At 36.7% G+C, this 17,964-nt stretch overlaps 1 protein-coding gene across 3 annotated transcripts; it reads right to left on the bottom strand.

Annotated features, from left to right (window-relative positions):
• Positions 1 to 440: 440 nt before the first annotated feature.
• LOC147860935 (Urb2/Npa2 family protein) lies at positions 441 to 15,036 on the bottom strand. Of its 3 annotated transcripts, none has more exons than XM_087324033.1 (11): positions 14,570 to 15,034; positions 11,985 to 13,761; positions 10,358 to 11,764; positions 8,971 to 9,302; positions 7,342 to 8,902; positions 6,153 to 6,405; positions 5,608 to 6,082; positions 3,401 to 3,563; positions 2,249 to 2,352; positions 2,074 to 2,165; positions 441 to 779 (listed from the first exon to the last, which is right to left on the bottom strand). In XM_087324033.1, the coding sequence occupies exons 1-11, from the start codon at positions 14,836 to 14,838 to the stop codon at positions 703 to 705; spliced, it is 6,510 nt and encodes a 2,169-aa protein (XP_087180159.1). In that variant the 5' UTR covers positions 14,839 to 15,034; the 3' UTR covers positions 441 to 702. The 3 variants fall into 3 exon arrangements, with proteins under 3 accessions (XP_087180159.1, XP_087180160.1, XP_087180161.1); XM_087324034.1 differs by having other exon boundaries at positions 6,153 to 6,402; XM_087324035.1 differs by lacking the exons at positions 441 to 779; positions 2,074 to 2,165; positions 2,249 to 2,352 and adding an exon at positions 2,418 to 2,555 and having other exon boundaries at positions 14,570 to 15,036.
• Between the last annotated feature and the right edge of the window lie 2,928 nt (positions 15,037 to 17,964).

Genomic DNA, 17,964 nt, shown 5'->3' with positions numbered 1-17,964 from the left:
TACAGTTTGCATGTTCAATAGTCTTAACCATATACTACGATCTGGTCATATATACCAATCATTTTCCATGTCCAATGGTCTTAATCACATGATGTAATTATATATACCAATAATGTTCCATGTTCAATAATCTAACCATATATAGTGTGGTGACAGATGGAGATGACATTGCATGCTTTTAATTAAATGCTGAAGATGTTTCGGTACACAATCAATTTTACTAATGAATTTTGACTCTAGAAAATCATTTCTAGATGCAACTAGTCATTGCCCAATGAATTATCTTTTTGTTAAAACAAGTTACTCTTCAATCCATATGGTGAAACAAACTAAATATTTCTTCTTTCCAACAAGTTCACCTTAATCAGCATAAACATTTTTTCTATTGAAACAAATGAAACATTGAAACCAAAAGACAGCCATAACGAAGGTGCGTCATCTTCATCATAATGCATCTTATAACGATGCCTTTATTCCATCAGAACAAATGAAAATTTGGAACCAAAAGGAATGTATAACAGAGATGCCATCTTGGCAAAAAACTCGGTACATTTCAGAGCTGACTAGATATCAGTCAACATATTTTTCTTACACAGACCAATTCATGTATGTTCATTACAAAGATCTCAGAATCAACGAAGCTTATATTTAGTCAAAGAAGTTTGTACTCAATACAAGATTTACAGCTTACAGAGTTTTGTATCAGACTTTTCCAGTGTACTTGAAGTGTTGTTCGTAATCTCTTCTTAATTCAGAAAGTGCAGTTCTCCTTGGACCCTCTGCAAGATAATGAAGAAACACCAAGCATACAGTTATATAAAACAAAAATTCCAATGTCTTCCTCCTAAAGCACAATCAATAATCTGATGTAAGTGTAAACATTTGGTAGTTATCTAGTATTTATTGTTAGAAATATTGGGAATCGATTAGAGTTACAATCACAGAGATGGATATATGAAATCAGAACTTCGCATATGAGAGTAGCTCACAATGGTAGTTCACCCATGCACTCACAACTTAGAGCTGAGATGGGATCTGGACCAGCTCGCTACAAAATTAATGAGGACAGATGATCATCACACCATTGTGTAAGAGAGTAGATTATATTCTCTGTTTGGTCTGAGTGTAACATTAAATGTGCATGTCAGTTAATAGCAGTGGAGATATTCCTTTTCTGTCAACTGACTTGTCATTTAATATGATCCTGCTCCCTAGATACAAGCTAGTGCTAGATAATACTTACCTTAAAGTCAATGGCACATACTTCAAGTCTAAGTACGCCATAGCTTGCCCACAAAATATTCTTCTAGTTCACTTGATTAGCCAATCCTATTAGCCTACTTGGCTCTTTCTTAAATACATTGTGTGCTACGAATCTACGGTTTCCTAGATTGACACCTTATCGGCCCATATGGTCAAGTTGCACAATAGCTACTCCTCATTTGGGGCACTATCACAAAATAAGCACTCTATAAGAGTACATATGAGGATAGATTTACAACTTGGGGTTGATCATTGATTATATATAACATTTATCAAGTGGGGAAGGATACATACAACAATCTTATGATAATGATTTTTTTGTTGTATAAATCTTAGCAAATATATTATGAGTCAAAATTTCCAAAGCTTAAAAGATAGTGTGGATCATGTATTTGTTGTGATGATTTGGAGAGACTATTTTACTTGGCCAATATTTTACAGTTCTCTTTTAATCCCTTTTTCATCCATGTCCAAAACTAGAAGAAACAGAAGACAGTCATATATTGAAGTTCTTCACAAAAACCTAATATGCTTCTCGATTAGTATCATCATAAGTATGTAAAGCAGCACAGTAACATTAAACGTTAGTTATTACTTTGAAAAGATTATGATTCTTAACACAAGCATTAGAGGGTTTCAATTCCAGCCAACATTTTCTAGACAGAGACAATATTATGCATACCCTACCACAGTAAAGGAGAGAATACAAACAGACATGCTGGACCAAGATCAACTATGCAAACATCTAATGTAAAGGCTGAACCATCTACTACCAATATACATTATCAAATAATATTAACGAAATTCTACCTCCAAGAACTGCATGTAACTGTTGTAGGTCATCAGGTGAGCATGAATCTACCAAGGCATATGCTCCTGACCGGATGGTTACTTCAATTTTCCTGCAATTATTGAGAAGCATAAAGATCACACTTTATAATCCTATGTCATAACTTCATATTCGTAATAGAGTAAGAAATATAACCTTGAGAGCCCTGTGACAGTCATGCCATATCCTGATATGACACAGATGTAATCTGAAAGCAAATGAGCATAATAAGCTCCTACAGTATCTTTATGTTCGGCAATCTGCAATGCAAAAGCTCAAGGCTCAACTATGGAGCTGGGTAATGCAGTAAACACATAAATCAGAACGGAGTTAAATAAATCATGAAGTTTTGAACACTGTTATTCTTGTCATTTTGCATCGAGTTCACTAAAAATACAAAACTTACATAACGTTGTCAGTTGCAATTGAAGGACCTAATGAAGTAAAAGAAAATTCATATAATCTGTGCATGCAAAACAAGACTCCCAGCCGGTTACTGATTATAAGGGAGCAATACAAACTAAAAGGCAACAGGTAGCAGCAAACTATATACAGGGGAAAGAAATCTCAACCACATACTACAAAGAGAAAATCCCCACCCCAGTGCAACATTCTTTGAAATCAAACGAGATACGAGCCAACAAAGGTGTTCCAATGCACAAGTAACATTGATGACAACTGGAACCCTATAGCAGCAGCTCTATACATGATATCAAATATACATATACATATACCTCAAGCAATGATCTCCCAAGAATGGCAAACACAGGGTGACTATTGTGCTCACTTTAAGTACATGGAACAGCCGTCATTTCTTAACCAGGATCTGCATGTATGCATACATACATACACACATACATAACATATCCATATTTATATATACATACATACATATATATATTTGCATTTTCCTCAAGAATAGAAACAGTGTGAAATCTCCAGAAATGTTCACGGAGATATAATTCTGCATCAAATATATAGATGGATGAAAGGATAGAAGAATATATATATATACATATTCCTCAAGAACATAAACATTATCTAATGTCCAGAAACTTCCACCTTTATGTTAACTGAGATATAATTATGCATCAATGGTTCATTACATTCTGATATGAAGCATGGAAAGAAGTAGTGAAATTAAAAATACACTTACATACATAGTGTATAAAATTAGGGGAAGATTCTACCTATCCAATTTAACACTTATTTCTTGATAATAATAAAAATCAACAGGTAAAGCCTCAACAACCATGAATAACCATTCAAATAAATTTTACTCTCAAAGATCACAAGTAATGCACTGACCTCTTCATAAACTCGCCTCAATCCACTTGCACATTGAATAGCGCATTCAAATATGTGTCTGCTACCATTGTGTATTAATGATGAAGAAAGATCCAAGATCTCCAGAAAAAAGAGCATTGTGCGTAATGAATCTCCTAGAAGTGCAATGCAGTGTCCACTTTCCCTGCCACAAAAACAGTAATTTCAATTAATCAAACAGTTGCTATAACTAGACCATCCAAGATTGATAAATCAAGCTGTACAGAATTTCACATACAGACCAAGCAAACAAAATATCTAAAAAACTTATGGAAGCACAACTTCCTCCTACATGAAATCCTCAATAACAGTGCACATAAATTTTTATATCCATGTATGAAGAGAAAATGGAACTAAGGCACATGTCTCACATGTAACTCATAACACTAATTCTGCGATTATGACCAAAAACAAACTCTTCATAGTTATTAACTTGGTCACTGCCAAATCAAGGGAGGAAATTTGAGGGCATGAACAGGCTCTAAAGCCAGAGAAGGTATAAATTGTATATTAATCAAAGATAATGCAATAAATATGACTAGAATTTTCAAATGGGATTGAAAACGCTGATTGCAAATGCCAGCAGAAATGAAACTAAACTCAACTTCTCACAGTTATTAACTTGGTCGCTGCCAAATCAAGGGAAGAAATTTGAGGGCGTACACAGGCTCTAAAACCAGAGAAGGTATAGATTGTACATTAATCAAGGATAATGCAATAAATATGACTAGAATTTCCAAATTGGAAATGGTCGTTGAAAACTCTGATTGCAAATACCTGCAGAAATGAAACTAAACCAAGCTACAATAATGGAAAATGCAGTGAATAAATTATTTCTGAGCTTTTTGGAAAAAGGACATGTTACGACACAACAAAAGAGATAAATAGAGTAATTGTGCGAAAAGCTGTTAATAGCAGCAGCGGAAGAGTTAGAACAAAATAGACACAGCCAAGCTGTGAGAAGGCTGTTAGACAGCAGTAGAAAATATGGTTGCAAAGAGTAGAGACACAGCCAAAGAGTTGTGTTTGTTTCTAAGTAGCAGCAGAAAATAATCTTATTACAAAAGAGGCTGGTATAAGCCAATTTATACAAAATTGGGAATGGTTGTTTGGTAGTTAAGAGACTCTTGTACTACCAAACAGGTACAATAAACTAGGAATAAAAAAAGGGAATATCTTGGAAAAAGTGGAAGAGACAAAAAGCATTTAAAGCATTGCAGATTCTAGAGAGAGAAGGCATTTAAAGAGTTGAAGATTCTAGAGAGAAAAGAATCTAGGAAGAGAGAGAATGTAGTACAGAGATAATAAAGATGAAAGAGAGTGCAGGTCTGGAGCTGCCACCCTCCAACAATCTACAGGAAGACATATCAGCAATATCAAAAGAAGATAAAGAAACAATACATTTTGACGATTCAATCTCAAATGCTGTGTATAGGGTTCTTGCTTGCATAATTCAATGAGTCTTCTTGTTCTTTGAATTGTAATTTATGGTGACACCCTACTTCTGGTTGTTAAAAGATTTCAAGAACTCTTCAGTTCTTAATGTACTTTGTACATTTATGCTTAGGCAATGTATTGAACATTTTTACGTGTATAGGGTAGGCCTGGAGTATATGTCATTCATCTATCTTCCTTGAACCCAAATTTTGTTTAAAATTCTAACCTGTATTAAGTTGTTGGACATGTCCTCTACATAAAAGCTAAACATCACATATTCTATCCACATTTCATACCTGTGATAATAGAACAGTCATTTTGACTTGAAGAGCCTTAATAGATTATCAATAGTCACAACCTGCCACAATCATGCCTCAGCCACTACAATTTAGATTATATGGGGGCGTCTTGGTATATGTTTGGCTCTCATCTGTCATCCTTGAACACAAACATTTTCATTGCTGCTTTATATGGTGCTTTTATGAGGAACAAACATCAGAAGTTGATGAATATGTCCTCTTCATGAAGGCTAAACATCATTTAGTCCATCTAAATTTCATATTTTGACAAGAACGTTAATTTTGACTTGAAGTGTCTAACTCAATCATCAGTGCTAGTTGCAACTTGCCACTAACATGCCTCAGCTACTATATTAGATACATAACAGCTACTCTTTCATATAACATCCCCATCAATATTTTCTCAATTTGCATTAGTTGTAATTTTATATTTGAATTAAAAGAAAAACATACCTTTTTCTGTGTTTTAAAAGATTACAGAGCAATTTGCAACTGGACACATAGACTTCCAAAAGCACATTCAAAGCAGGAGAATCATCTGGAATCAAGAACTTGCAATCCTTCCCATCCCATACATCCATATTAGTTGAAATATTCTGCATCAACTTCAATTGGTTCGCATTCCTTTGGTAGAAAGGTCTAAATAACACAGAAGGAACTGTCATTGCTTGCGCTACATGATTAGATTTCATTGGGAATATCACTTCTCGAGATGCTATGGTTGATAAAATCTCAATACATTTTGATATTGCAACTGTTCTTGAATCCAGTAATTCAACATTCTCAATCTCAGTGGAACCATAAATCTTCAGGTAAAATGATGATCCAGCCAGACCATACCAAAGAATTCGATCATTAGCAAACAAGTTAAATATCGCTGCCAAATATCTTGAAGAATACCTTGACAGTATTTGCAACCTCTTGGCACCTGCAAATAGTCACTGAAATCACTAATTCCAATATTCAGAGAGTTTGTGCCAATCTTCTGTCACACTTACCAGTAACAGCATTCAGGCTTATTGAAAAGTACTCTATGCCAGCAATCAACAAGAGATTCTGTATCGAGTTACTGAAACCGGATCCTCTAATAGTTTTATGCTTAGGAACTTCGTTGAAACCTAGAAGAGCACGCTCAATAGTTTGCAGTGTTAAATGGAAGTGAAGACCAAGAGGTCTCTTCAAAAACATAATGAAACAATTCTGAAGAGAAGTTCTGAGATCCTGATAGAATTGCCCAACATTCTTCACCTGCTGACAGATTAAATTCATTAACTCCCCATACATCTTCGCATCCTTATGCACCTTCACAATAGTACATTATATTGAATCACCCAATAAATCATGCAATGAAAAAACTACCAAAATCATGATCAACTACAAAGTTCTTAACAAGAGCAAAGTAAATCATAATACATGAATCTTTAAAGTGGCCTATAAGAGACGAAAGAATTGTACCACATCTCATATGATATCTCATCCATACAATGGGGAGAAGATCTAAATTTTGAAATCGAAAATGATGAAGCTAAAGTTAAAAAACACTACCCCAGAGAAAACAAGACCATTAAAGATTCTGTGGTACAAGAAAACAGTCATTTGACTAACCATTCAAGAATGATTTTCGTTTCCATCCAAGATTTTCACTCTCTAGTGAGGTGCCCATGGCTAGAGATGACAACCTAGAGACAGCCACCAAGTTTTGCTGAGCTTGTGTCTGCAGATCATTTGAGAAAGTATAGATATATACCTTACTGAGGACATATCCTCCATGCTCTTGGCGTTGAAGAGTGGGAACCTGGATTGATGGCTTATTAACTCCTTCGTGTACCGTGTTTAGGTCATATCTATATCGTGATAAGACAAACTAATTGAAAAGAAGTGGGGGCAAAAGAACACAGAAAAATAACAGCAAATATCATACCTATACAAAAACTACAGAGTGTATAGATATGCAATTTCACTCACATCATTTTAGCTCTTTAATTATCACTTCTTTTTTATTCTCAAAGATACATAGCACAATCATAGTATCGTAAAACCATTCCTATTTGTTGTATAATCCGATGAGATCTATCGATAAATTAGAGTTTGACAATCATATTGTTCTGATTATGAGAAAGGGAGCAATTACATAAGCAAGATTACTATAGAAATAAAACATTTTACAGAATGTCACAGAGGATTCACCTGAATTTTGGAAACAATTGATCCATACAATGACATTTGCACGCTGATGAGGCTCACAATAGCTGAAGGTGAATATGTTGGTTTGGCATATGGCAGAAAGCTTCCAATAGATTCCAAGTATTTGGTAGCACCTAACAGGAGCATGAACTGCATGATATCATGGGTCTGAGACATTATCGCTGCTGCTTGCAGTATTTTGCTTGCAAATCCCCCATGCAAACAGATCAAGTTATCGGAAAGTTGTTTCGCAAAACCACCTTCACAATTGATTTTATTTGGAGAATGTGACAAACTCTTCAACCGCAAAATAGCAGCCATGGAAATGAATATTTCTCCTAGCAAATCCGAAAGTGTGATTATTTTCCCAGAAAGCATCTCTTGGAACATTGAGAGTTGATCATCTGAGATTTCTGGGAAATCAGCAAAAACTTGACCAGCTGGATGCATCAACTCTTCAGTTACATCTGATACAGAATGCTTAGAGGTTGAAGTTATTTCTCCAGATGCCCTCTTATGGTGTTCCTTGTGTAAATGCATATCTTCTTCACTGGAAATATCTACCTCGCTATCTTCACTAAGTACATCATGATAATTCGTTATTCCAGCAGCACCATCTTCTTGGCCTGCTAAGTCTACAATATTAGCTACATCAACGAAGTGATTTTCATCACCTTGAAGTTCTACTTCACTTCCAGCAACAGCATTTTCAACCTGAGAAACATTGTCATGTTCAAGGTACTTGTGTGTCTTAAAGTTTTCTGATTGTATGGCAATACTCTCATCAGCCAGTAATATTTCCTGTATGCATTGAGTTAGAAAACTTTCTATGGTACAAATGAAGCTTGAAAGTTCATGAGGGAACAAATCCGACCACTTTGTAGACCCACTTTTATCTAAATGGCACTTCTCATCAAAAGATTCCATGGTTTTAGTGACATTCCACAATACAGAGCTTATAGCAGCTAAAAAGGTGACCAACCCATATGGATATTCTTTCCGAACACTGTTTTCTTTTCTGTTCAATTCCTGCCTAACGTTTTGGTCTAGCGAGCTTGATAATCCTCTTGATCTTATGAGCTCAGAAAAATATATTGACTCAGTGACCAGGCTGCTAAAAAGGGAACTTAGATTAAAGTCAAATGCTGATGTTGCAATAGCGGAAATTGTATCATTTGACTGTCTCATTAAAAGTGGTTTAAGATATTCTCTGAATAAATTCTCACAACAAAAGGAAAAGAGACCTCTAGTACACCTTGCAAGAGAAAGTAGTGCTTCTTTTAGCGAAACATCCTCAGCAGGCTTTAAGGCATGCACACAACATGCAATAGCACGCATTGAAAGGGTAAACCAGTACATTGAAGAGGATTCATTCATTACAATAGACATGACAGAAGAATCTCCATGCGCAGCATGGAGAGCAGTATCTTTTAGAAGCAACAATTCGAGACACCTGCGACATGATATAAGAAGGTCTAGACCACACAATAATTGGGAAGCTTTTGTAATACTGCATTGCTCCAAACAATGGTTTCTTGAGTTAAGGATCAAAAGCACAATACACCTGAATAAAGATTAAAATATCAGAATCAGAATATATATCAAACATAAGATCGACCTGGTCAAAACTACCTTTCAAGGCGAAGGACAAAGCTAATGAATGTAGGTACAGATTCTGTCTCTATGTATCCATTGGGAAACTTTGAAACTAAATTCATCAATTGCACACACTTTGACAGCTTCACAGAATTAATGTTTGTGAAGTTTAAGCTGCAGTCTTCAAACACTTCATGGGCTTCTGAACAAATTGCATGACTCCTATTGAAGTTTGAATAAGTATTCCTAGTACCAAGTTGAGTCTGGATATAATTAATTGCTGATTCAATTGGTAGCTTGAGTTTAGACAGGCATAGATTGTCTTCCAGCTGTTGGCATAGTTCTTGTAAAAATATTTCCCGAACCACCTACACAGACATTTACATTATCAAATTTTGGTTAACATTGAAAGTGAATAAACATTCACATAGTGATCAATAGAGATTCAACATTTCTATTCCAGAATAAACGTTATAATTGCACCACAGGATTTATGACCTGGACAGGTGGCTAAAATGCTCTAAACCAATCTTGATATTGATCGATGTCATAAGTATTTTATAAAATAAATTTATTTATATCATTGTGTGAGTAAAATGTAGGATCACCGGTATACAGCCAAGAAGAGAAGGGCAGGTGATCATTGAATAAATGGAAAAACTAGAATCAAAGTATCATCACAAGGAATTCTCTAAAATGCTCAAGCATTTTACTCACTACCAAAACATCATTATGCATCCACGTGTGTCAAGAGTCAACTAAGTAGACTATCAGGTAATGTATGGAAAGATATGTAAGGAGCTTAAACCTGAAGAATAACAGTATCACTGAGTTAATGACATATAAGGATACTAGCCCTTCTTCATCATCTATATATATATGCTGGCAAATTTTTCACACATAACCCTATCAGTAAATTTGGAAATTCAGGAAGAAAGAATAATTATTTATTAGACAGATAGATAGATGGTGGTCAGAAGAAAGGTCTCAGGTCATCTAGTCATTTGAGACACAATGAAGATGATGAAGGACAGAACAGTACAATTTGTGGTTTTACATGTTCTTTATTTTATTTGCATCTTGAGCAGATGTGTGGAAGTACACCTGGTAGCATATGGAATTAAAGTTTCAGGTCACCTTTCTCAATTTCATAGTACGATGGTAAATATATGACTGCTTCTCAACTTCCAAGTGAGATAACCTTTAGAAAATATTTACCCACATGCATATAGTTTAACTCCACATAATCATATGTCCCAAGGCTCTATTTGAAACCAAATGTAGGGGGGAACCAGATTTCACTATCTAGAAGAATTGCACAAAAAACAAAAGTATCAAAAATATCATGAAACCAAAAGTAACAAATATATAAAATTTACATCTTAGTGTAAATATTACCTTACCAAAAAGAATCAACTATTACCTTCTCCTCATAGAATGAGTCTGTGTTCAGAAGATCTTTAGTGATTGAAAAGACATTGCAGCATTCCTTACCATCATTAGTATGATTGTCCAATGATATTGTGAACCCAAGCATAAATTGGGTAAATAATTTTAAATCGTCACTGTTAGCAAATTCTGACCAAACACCAAGATTCTGACAAATCAAACCCCATCTTGCTACTGGCAGTGTTTGACTATTAAGGTTTGTAACTACTTTATTCCAAGTTACTTCAGGAATGTGCCAAGAATCTATCTGTCCTGAAGATTTTCTCTTAGGTTGAAATCTTTTTTCTTTTCCCAATAAATCTTTAATCCATTGTAACAAAAAACTGGTAATAGCCACAGCCTTCCTCTTAAGCTTCTTGTGAAATTTTTGTAAAGACTTTTTGTGGCAAAGATTTGATTGATTTGTTGCAAGCTTTTCCTTATTATTCTTACAAGAGCTATCTAATGTTCCCAGATCTGCTTCAACTAACGTATAATGAACGGCTTTAATTTGCCTCTTTAAATCAGCAAGGCTCTGAACTCCAATACAAAGTAGGGTATACTCCAATGGTTCTACCTTGTTTTGTTTTGTTGTTTCAATCCACTTATAAATACTAGATAGAACATCCAGGACAGAAATATCCCCCTTCCTCGCACAGGAAAAGAAGCATTCATTAACTATTAAGTCTTCAACTTTGGTCTGTTCTCCTGTGTATAACACAAGCGTAGTATCATTTGCAGAGATGCTACCCTTTCTTGCCGCCTTTGGGGGCATTAAAGTGACGCATCTTCTATGCAAACACTTGACTGATATATAGAGGCGAAGAATAAATGCCCATGTTAGTGAAACAGTGGTACTGGAATCATCATGTTTATTGGTTGGACATATATGCTGAAGATCTATTGGACTACCACTATTTTCAGACTGTGCATGTGTAAACCTAGTATACATGCCAGTCATGTCATCATCACTTAACACACTGTCCACTAAAACACCTAAACAAGGGATCAAACTTCTATCCATCAATGTCCTCAATGATGCCCCAAACTGTACACTATTAGAGGCAGTGACATTTCCCTGGTCAAGAATACAGACATATGTCTCTGTGATCACTTTAATAGAAGTTTTCTGCAATCTTTTGTGCCTGTCTGTCGGATGAACGATGCTTGATTGTATCATTTTCAAGGTCTGTTCCATGTCTTCACCAAGTAATCTCATGAACGAAGCTACTTGGCCTTCAGGTATCTCTTGTATCACTGAAGACAGAACCATAAGGAAATGTTTGGAGAGTAAGATTGCTTCTAAAGCTTTCCTTGAAAGCTTTACTCGATAAGATAGGGGATTTTCCAGTCGAGTTATGTATCTCAGAAAATCGCATAAACTCAATATCACTCGATCAATCTGATAAAAAAGAAAGCAAGATAACTCATCAGTGAAATGTTACTCAAGATCCTATCATATTCATATATGCTCAAAACCCATTGAGCCATATGTTTTCAAAATGAAATGCATGCCGTACAGAAAAGAGCTAGTATATTATGATGATGAATCTTCCTGTCAGAGAAAGTTGAAACCTTTGTGGCACAATTTGGAACACCTATCAAGGGTAGGGTAGGCTGACCTGCCTTAGTTCACTGAAAATTGTCAGAATCCTTGAAGCTAAATTGACTGCTCTCTCAGTAACAGAGACCAACTGTGCACTTGCACTTCCCAACATAAATTGGAATGCCGCCATAAAGAAAACCGTCATCCATATCTTTTCCAAGTCATTTTCAAGCACTCTGTACTCAAGCTCCAGAATATGATTGATGCCTATAAAAGTACCATTTAGGACTTCCATTAACAGGACTTGGATTTCTTCATTCCCAATATTGCTCAAGTTTCCTGATGTTATTTGAGCATAGAACTTTTGCAGAGCCATGTTAAAATCAGTAAAAATATTGTATATCTTCTTGATAAAGTCTAGATTCATAAGAGTTGGCGTGTCCTCTGTTGGCACATAAATCTGCTCTTCTTTTGCTACCAAGAGAAGATTGTTAGTTGAATTCATTAAAGACTTTAATATTGTAAGATTTTCTACTGTAAGTTCATTCTTCAAGAAGCAAATGTGCGATGAAGCCTCAAATTCCTCCAACAATGGGGAGATGAATTCTGTGAAGACAGCAAAGAAAACTATTCTCTCAGGACCCTTTTTTGTTTCATGATGATCAATCCCTGATTCAGTATCCTGATCGGGCAGTTGGTCCGCCAAACCAAGAGATTTTTTAGATGCAGCAATCCTAGAAAGTTGCTTATTCCTTGAACCAAGTAAGTTTGAAGACTTTAGAACCATCTGAGTTTTAACTTCTTGTATATAAGTCCTGAATATCCAGGCTATGGATTTTAAAGTAAAAACCTTCCTTTCCTTAACAAAATAATCCAACTTCTGAAACAATAATTTGTGATAGCTCAAAAAGGTAAGCGTTTCCTTACTACTATTAGTGGATGGTTCATCCTTTGGGATGATATCATCAATATGTGACCCGGATTGCTTCAACAATTTGCACACATTCTGATAACCCTCCAAATGGGATCGATGAAACAGGCTATGCTTCAGTATATCTTCAACAACACCCAATATTTTCTGTTTCTCATCATCAGCACCTGCCAAGCTAAATTTTCCTAGCAAGCTAAGAAGACTTTCAAGCAATTTATCTACAACAGACTGAAAGACTTTGCGAGGATTAGGAGATGATCTCAAAAAAGAAACAAAACGCCGTAAAACAAGAATACTTAGATCAAAAAGTATATTCCCATTGTTTTCAATATATGTTGATGAGCAAAATACAGAAGCGATCCTTAAACATGAAATTGTAGAAGGAACCCATAAATCAAGCTTTGGTCTAAAAAGCCCCTCATATCTGCAAAATAGTAGATGAGCAACATCATGTACTGCTGCAAAAAAATCTTCTGTGAAATATCTCCTTCCATTATCTCGATCGGTCTTCTTAATGTTGTTACCTCTGCTATAGAATAATGCATCTTGAGACACCAAGGTGTAAGCCTCATCTAGTAAACGAGAGAGAGATTGCAGTATGCCTAGTGAGACAAAGCCCACATTCCAAGGAATACCTGAAGCCAAGCACCATTTGAGAATAGCCCAACAACGTATATCTAGATATGTTGCAACAGTTCTCTCCAAAATACTTTCGTGAAAAGGCTTTCCCTTATCCTCCACAATAGAGTTTGTAGGATAAGATTTCGAGGAATTGATTATCAATCCCTGTACCCATTCAGAGAGGGATGTGACTAAGTGATACCGGGGTACCAATCCACTTTCGATAGAATGAACAGATTCTCTGTTTGTACTCAATATACTGCTCCCATGTGTAATAAAACCATATGCCTGTTCAACTTTCCTGTTCCAGGAAAATAAAGAATCGTTTTGAAGCAGCAACTTTGGAGTAACCATATGACATTTGCAGATAATAAAGTTTGTTTTATGAAACATGCTTCCAAACGAAGAACATGACATGAACACATAGAATCATTTAAAGCACAAATTTGTTTTATTCTCTAATTACTTCAAGATTAAGCTACACAATGATTCTGATGACCTTTGTGTGCATTTCATATAAAAATTGATTTTTAAATAAATAGATAAATAAAATTGTTTCCATAGCAATGGACTTATGTTCGTCTAACATAATCCGTTTTCCAGAAAAAGAGCATAATTTGAGAGATTTTGTGTACAACTAATAGAAAACTAAGGTGTACATTTAATACAATTCTGTGCTTCTTTTCAGTTGTTTTTCACAACATTGGATTGATAAGAAATGCAGCTTCAGATCGACTGTACAATTTAGTTTTCTATTGTAAAATAGGAGAAAGGCATCCAATTTTTTTATGGATTTCGTGTACAGTTAATAGAGAGCTAAAAAGTGCATTCAATCTAATTCTGTGCTTCTTTTGGATTACTTTGCACAGCACTGGATTGGACTTTATATTTATAACCCAGTTTTTCAAGGAAAAAAAAAACATTGGATACAGAAGTTATTTGCAGTGTACGGTTGATATAAGACATTTTCAAAAACAAACAGAGAGAAAGAAAAATGAAAACATTAAAACATATCCTTCGATTTTGTGCATTGTCAAAATAGCTCATATTTCTGAGCAAGGAGAAACAAAACATAGAAACGGATAATGATGATGATGATGATGGCAAACCTCTCAGGAGCTATATCACGGTTCTTGATGAGTCTGAGGAGATTTAGAGCTGAAAGGGAGTCGGGAGGAAGAGATGCAGATACTGATTCAGAGAAATTAGGGTTGGTTTGAACCTCCATCTCCATCGAGTTGTCTTCTGTCTTCTGCCGTTTCTTCTTCGTCTTCTTATGATCATGATCATGATGCTGCTGCTGCTCTTCCTCAGAAGGGGAGACCACGGTCTGTGTCTGTGCAAGGCGATGCCGCTTCTCCGGCTGTGAGGGAGACATCTTCGTGGGTTCAGGGGATTGGATTGGATTGGATTGTGCTCTCTCAACTCTGCGTCCCCTTCTTTGCAGGAGATGGGAATGGTGATCCACCCAAAACCCTAACTATGGAGCCAGGAACCCTAAAAAAAGAGAAGGCACCAAAACCCTAAGGGGTCAAATAACCTTGAAAATCAAAAACCCTCAAAAAGAGAGGGCACCAAAACCCTAAGGGGCCAAATAACCTTGAAAGTCAAAAACCCTCAAAAAGAGAGGGGGGCAAAAAACAGTGAAAGTCAAAAACCCTAAAAAAGATAGGGCACCCAAAAAACCCTCAAAGACAGAAGAAACCCGGGATGATTGGGCGGCCTTATCTGATGGGTCTAGCTTCTTCTGGTCACTCACACATTCAGTTGTGCGAGGACACGTGAAGAGATCATCTGAAAGATCGAGCTGACCACGAAACACTCGCTCGCAACCCGCACATTAAATGGTGAGTGAGCTTATGGACAAGCTGGCTTTTAAAAACATCATAGCATCATTGATCACCTTGTCACCCCCTTCGAGTATTGCTGAAGGAAAGTCGCCTTAGAGGTAAAGGTTTAAATTGTTGATTCGTAGACTTTAAGGAAGCTTTTGATATGGTACCTCATGCATCTTTCGAGGCGAATGGAAGAACTGAAGGTGCCAAGTGAATAATATATGCTTGCAATTTCACGAATATATAAGAAGGGTATATGTTGTGTGCCTATGAGCGATAAACTTTTATATTTTTTCAATAGCACTATTTGTGTTAAGGGATGCCCACTCTCACCAACCTTATTTGGTCTATGCATTGATAGATTGGAAGAAATAGTTGCCAAGTTTGTAAAGGAAGAATGTGTTGAAGGAGTTCCCGTTGGGAATGTTGTCATTAGAAATTTTTTGCATGCATACTAAATTAAGTGTCAATTACTCTAAAACAAAGATCATATGTTTGTGAAGAGCCAAAAAAGAGATAAATCATGCATTACGTACAATAATGAGCCACTTGAATATGTGGAAAGCTTCAAATATCTTGGCCTTAAAGTTCTTTCAAATCATAGATACAATGAATGTGTTACACATCCCATAAAGGCCGGGTAAGCAAGCATACTGTGCATTTGAGAACACATGCAATCATGGAGATATTAAGTGTTGGGTCCTCAAGATTTCGACACTTTGGTGATACTTGTCATGAACAGTACTGAGACAGAGAAGGAATTAGTACTAAACGAAGGATTAGTACTATAAGAGGTGTGGAACTTCTTCGAGAGAAGGAAGAAGTGAGCGAGACAGAGTGAAAGAGAGAGATTGAGAGAGAGAGTGATGATAAGAAAGATATGTATTATATGAAGAGAATATACAATGGTGGCTAAAAGGCTTAAGACTGGCGTTGAACCAATTTGGTTCAACATAATGCCTAGTGCCCTCTTTTAGAGTGTTTTCAGGAGTAATCCTGAAGCATCTAGAATGTTCCAGAGAAATCTGGAATATACACTAATTTCCTATAGTAAAATGTAAATGAAAATAGTAACCTACGTATTACAATAGATGATCTAATGGTCAAGAGCTCGACCCATATAACCTAAGGTCATGGGTTCGAGTCTTGCCATATCATGACACTATCCCTCCTTTAAAACGACAACTGTCACGAGTCGTCTTGCATTAAGGACCTGGTTTGTGTGGATATTGATGATGGAAGTCTTCAAGAAGAGCACGAGCATTGGTCACATTCTCGATCGGTTCCCAAGTACGTTCGCTGGGGCTATAGCCTAGCCAATCGACTAGATAGTAGAGCTTGTTGCGAACAATCTTGGAATCAAGGATGGCGGCAACCTCATACTCCGGCCCATCTTCAAGCTCGATCGGGGGTGGAGGTTGGATAAGACATCCTGGGATGGTGCTCTCGTGGTAGGGTTCGAGGAGAGAACTATGAAACACCGGATGTATCCGAAGTTGAGGAGGTAGATCGGGACGAAAAGCAACATCATTAATTTGTCCAATAATACGGAAAGGACCTAATCGCCGATAATCTAACTTCTCACATGGACGAGTAGTCTTGATGTGTCGTCGTAGCAGCCACACCCGATCTCCAATATTAAAACTGGATGGAAGTCGATGACGATCTGCGTAGACCTTGTGTGTTTGTTGAGCTTGCTGGAGATGAGTAGATAAATCCGTTTGTATCGTGCATAACTGCTCCAAACGATCCTCCGCGCACGGATTTGTGGAAACCTCTGGGGTTTCAAATACACTCCATCGGGGGTGACATCCCGTATAAGCATAAAATGGCGTAACTTTAGTGGATGTGTGGATAGAGTTGTTATAGGCAAATTCGGCGAAGTGGAGAATATTTGCCCAGTCATCTTGATGATAGCTGAGAAAGCACCGCAAATACTGCTCTAACGTTTGATTTGTTCATTCAGCTTGGCCGTTAGTTTGTGGGTGGTAGCCGGAGGAGAGGTTACAAGTGACCTTGAGCATGTTAAAAAGGTGCTTCCAGAATTTTGACATGAACTGGGGTCCACGGTCGTTGATGATACTATCGGGAAGTCCATGATGCTGACATACTTCACGCATGACAATTTCGGCAGTGTCTTCATTGGAGATCTCCTTAGTACATGGCAAGAAATGAGCCATCTTCGTATATCGATCGACCACCGTTAGAATCGCATTGAACCCTTAGAGACTGGAAGATCTGTGATGAAGTCTAGAGCAATGGATTGCCACGGCTTGCTTAGAATTGGTAATGGTTCTCATAAACCATATGGATGATGCCTTGGCATTTTTGCTCTGCAACATGTATCACAAGTCCGAACAAAATCCTCGACAATTTGTTGCATACAGGGCCACCAGAATGTTCGTTGTACTAAATGTAATGTTTTAGTACTACCAAAATGCCCAGTTGTATATGTGTCATGACAGTTTTGTACTACTCGAAGGCGGCAAGAACCATTAGGAACATACAAAAGTTCTTTACAGAAGAGTAATCCATCATGGTATTTGAATTGCCGATAGTCTGTACCTGGTGGTTGCGACTGTGAACACGACGCTCGAGAGGGATCAATTTGTGCTAGTATAGCTTGGGCAAACACATCTGTCTTCAAGTCTTCACGTATGGTATCGATA

Source organism: Azolla caroliniana, unplaced genomic scaffold (genome assembly GCF_043228905.1).
Source record: "Azolla caroliniana isolate FFs.n. ecotype wild unplaced genomic scaffold, voAzoCaro1.0.p SCAF_8, whole genome shotgun sequence".
Classification (NCBI taxonomy): domain Eukaryota; kingdom Viridiplantae; phylum Streptophyta; class Polypodiopsida; order Salviniales; family Salviniaceae; genus Azolla; species Azolla caroliniana.
The sequence above is the reverse complement of the archived record's forward strand: the minus strand, read 5'-3'. Positions and strand labels throughout refer to the sequence as shown.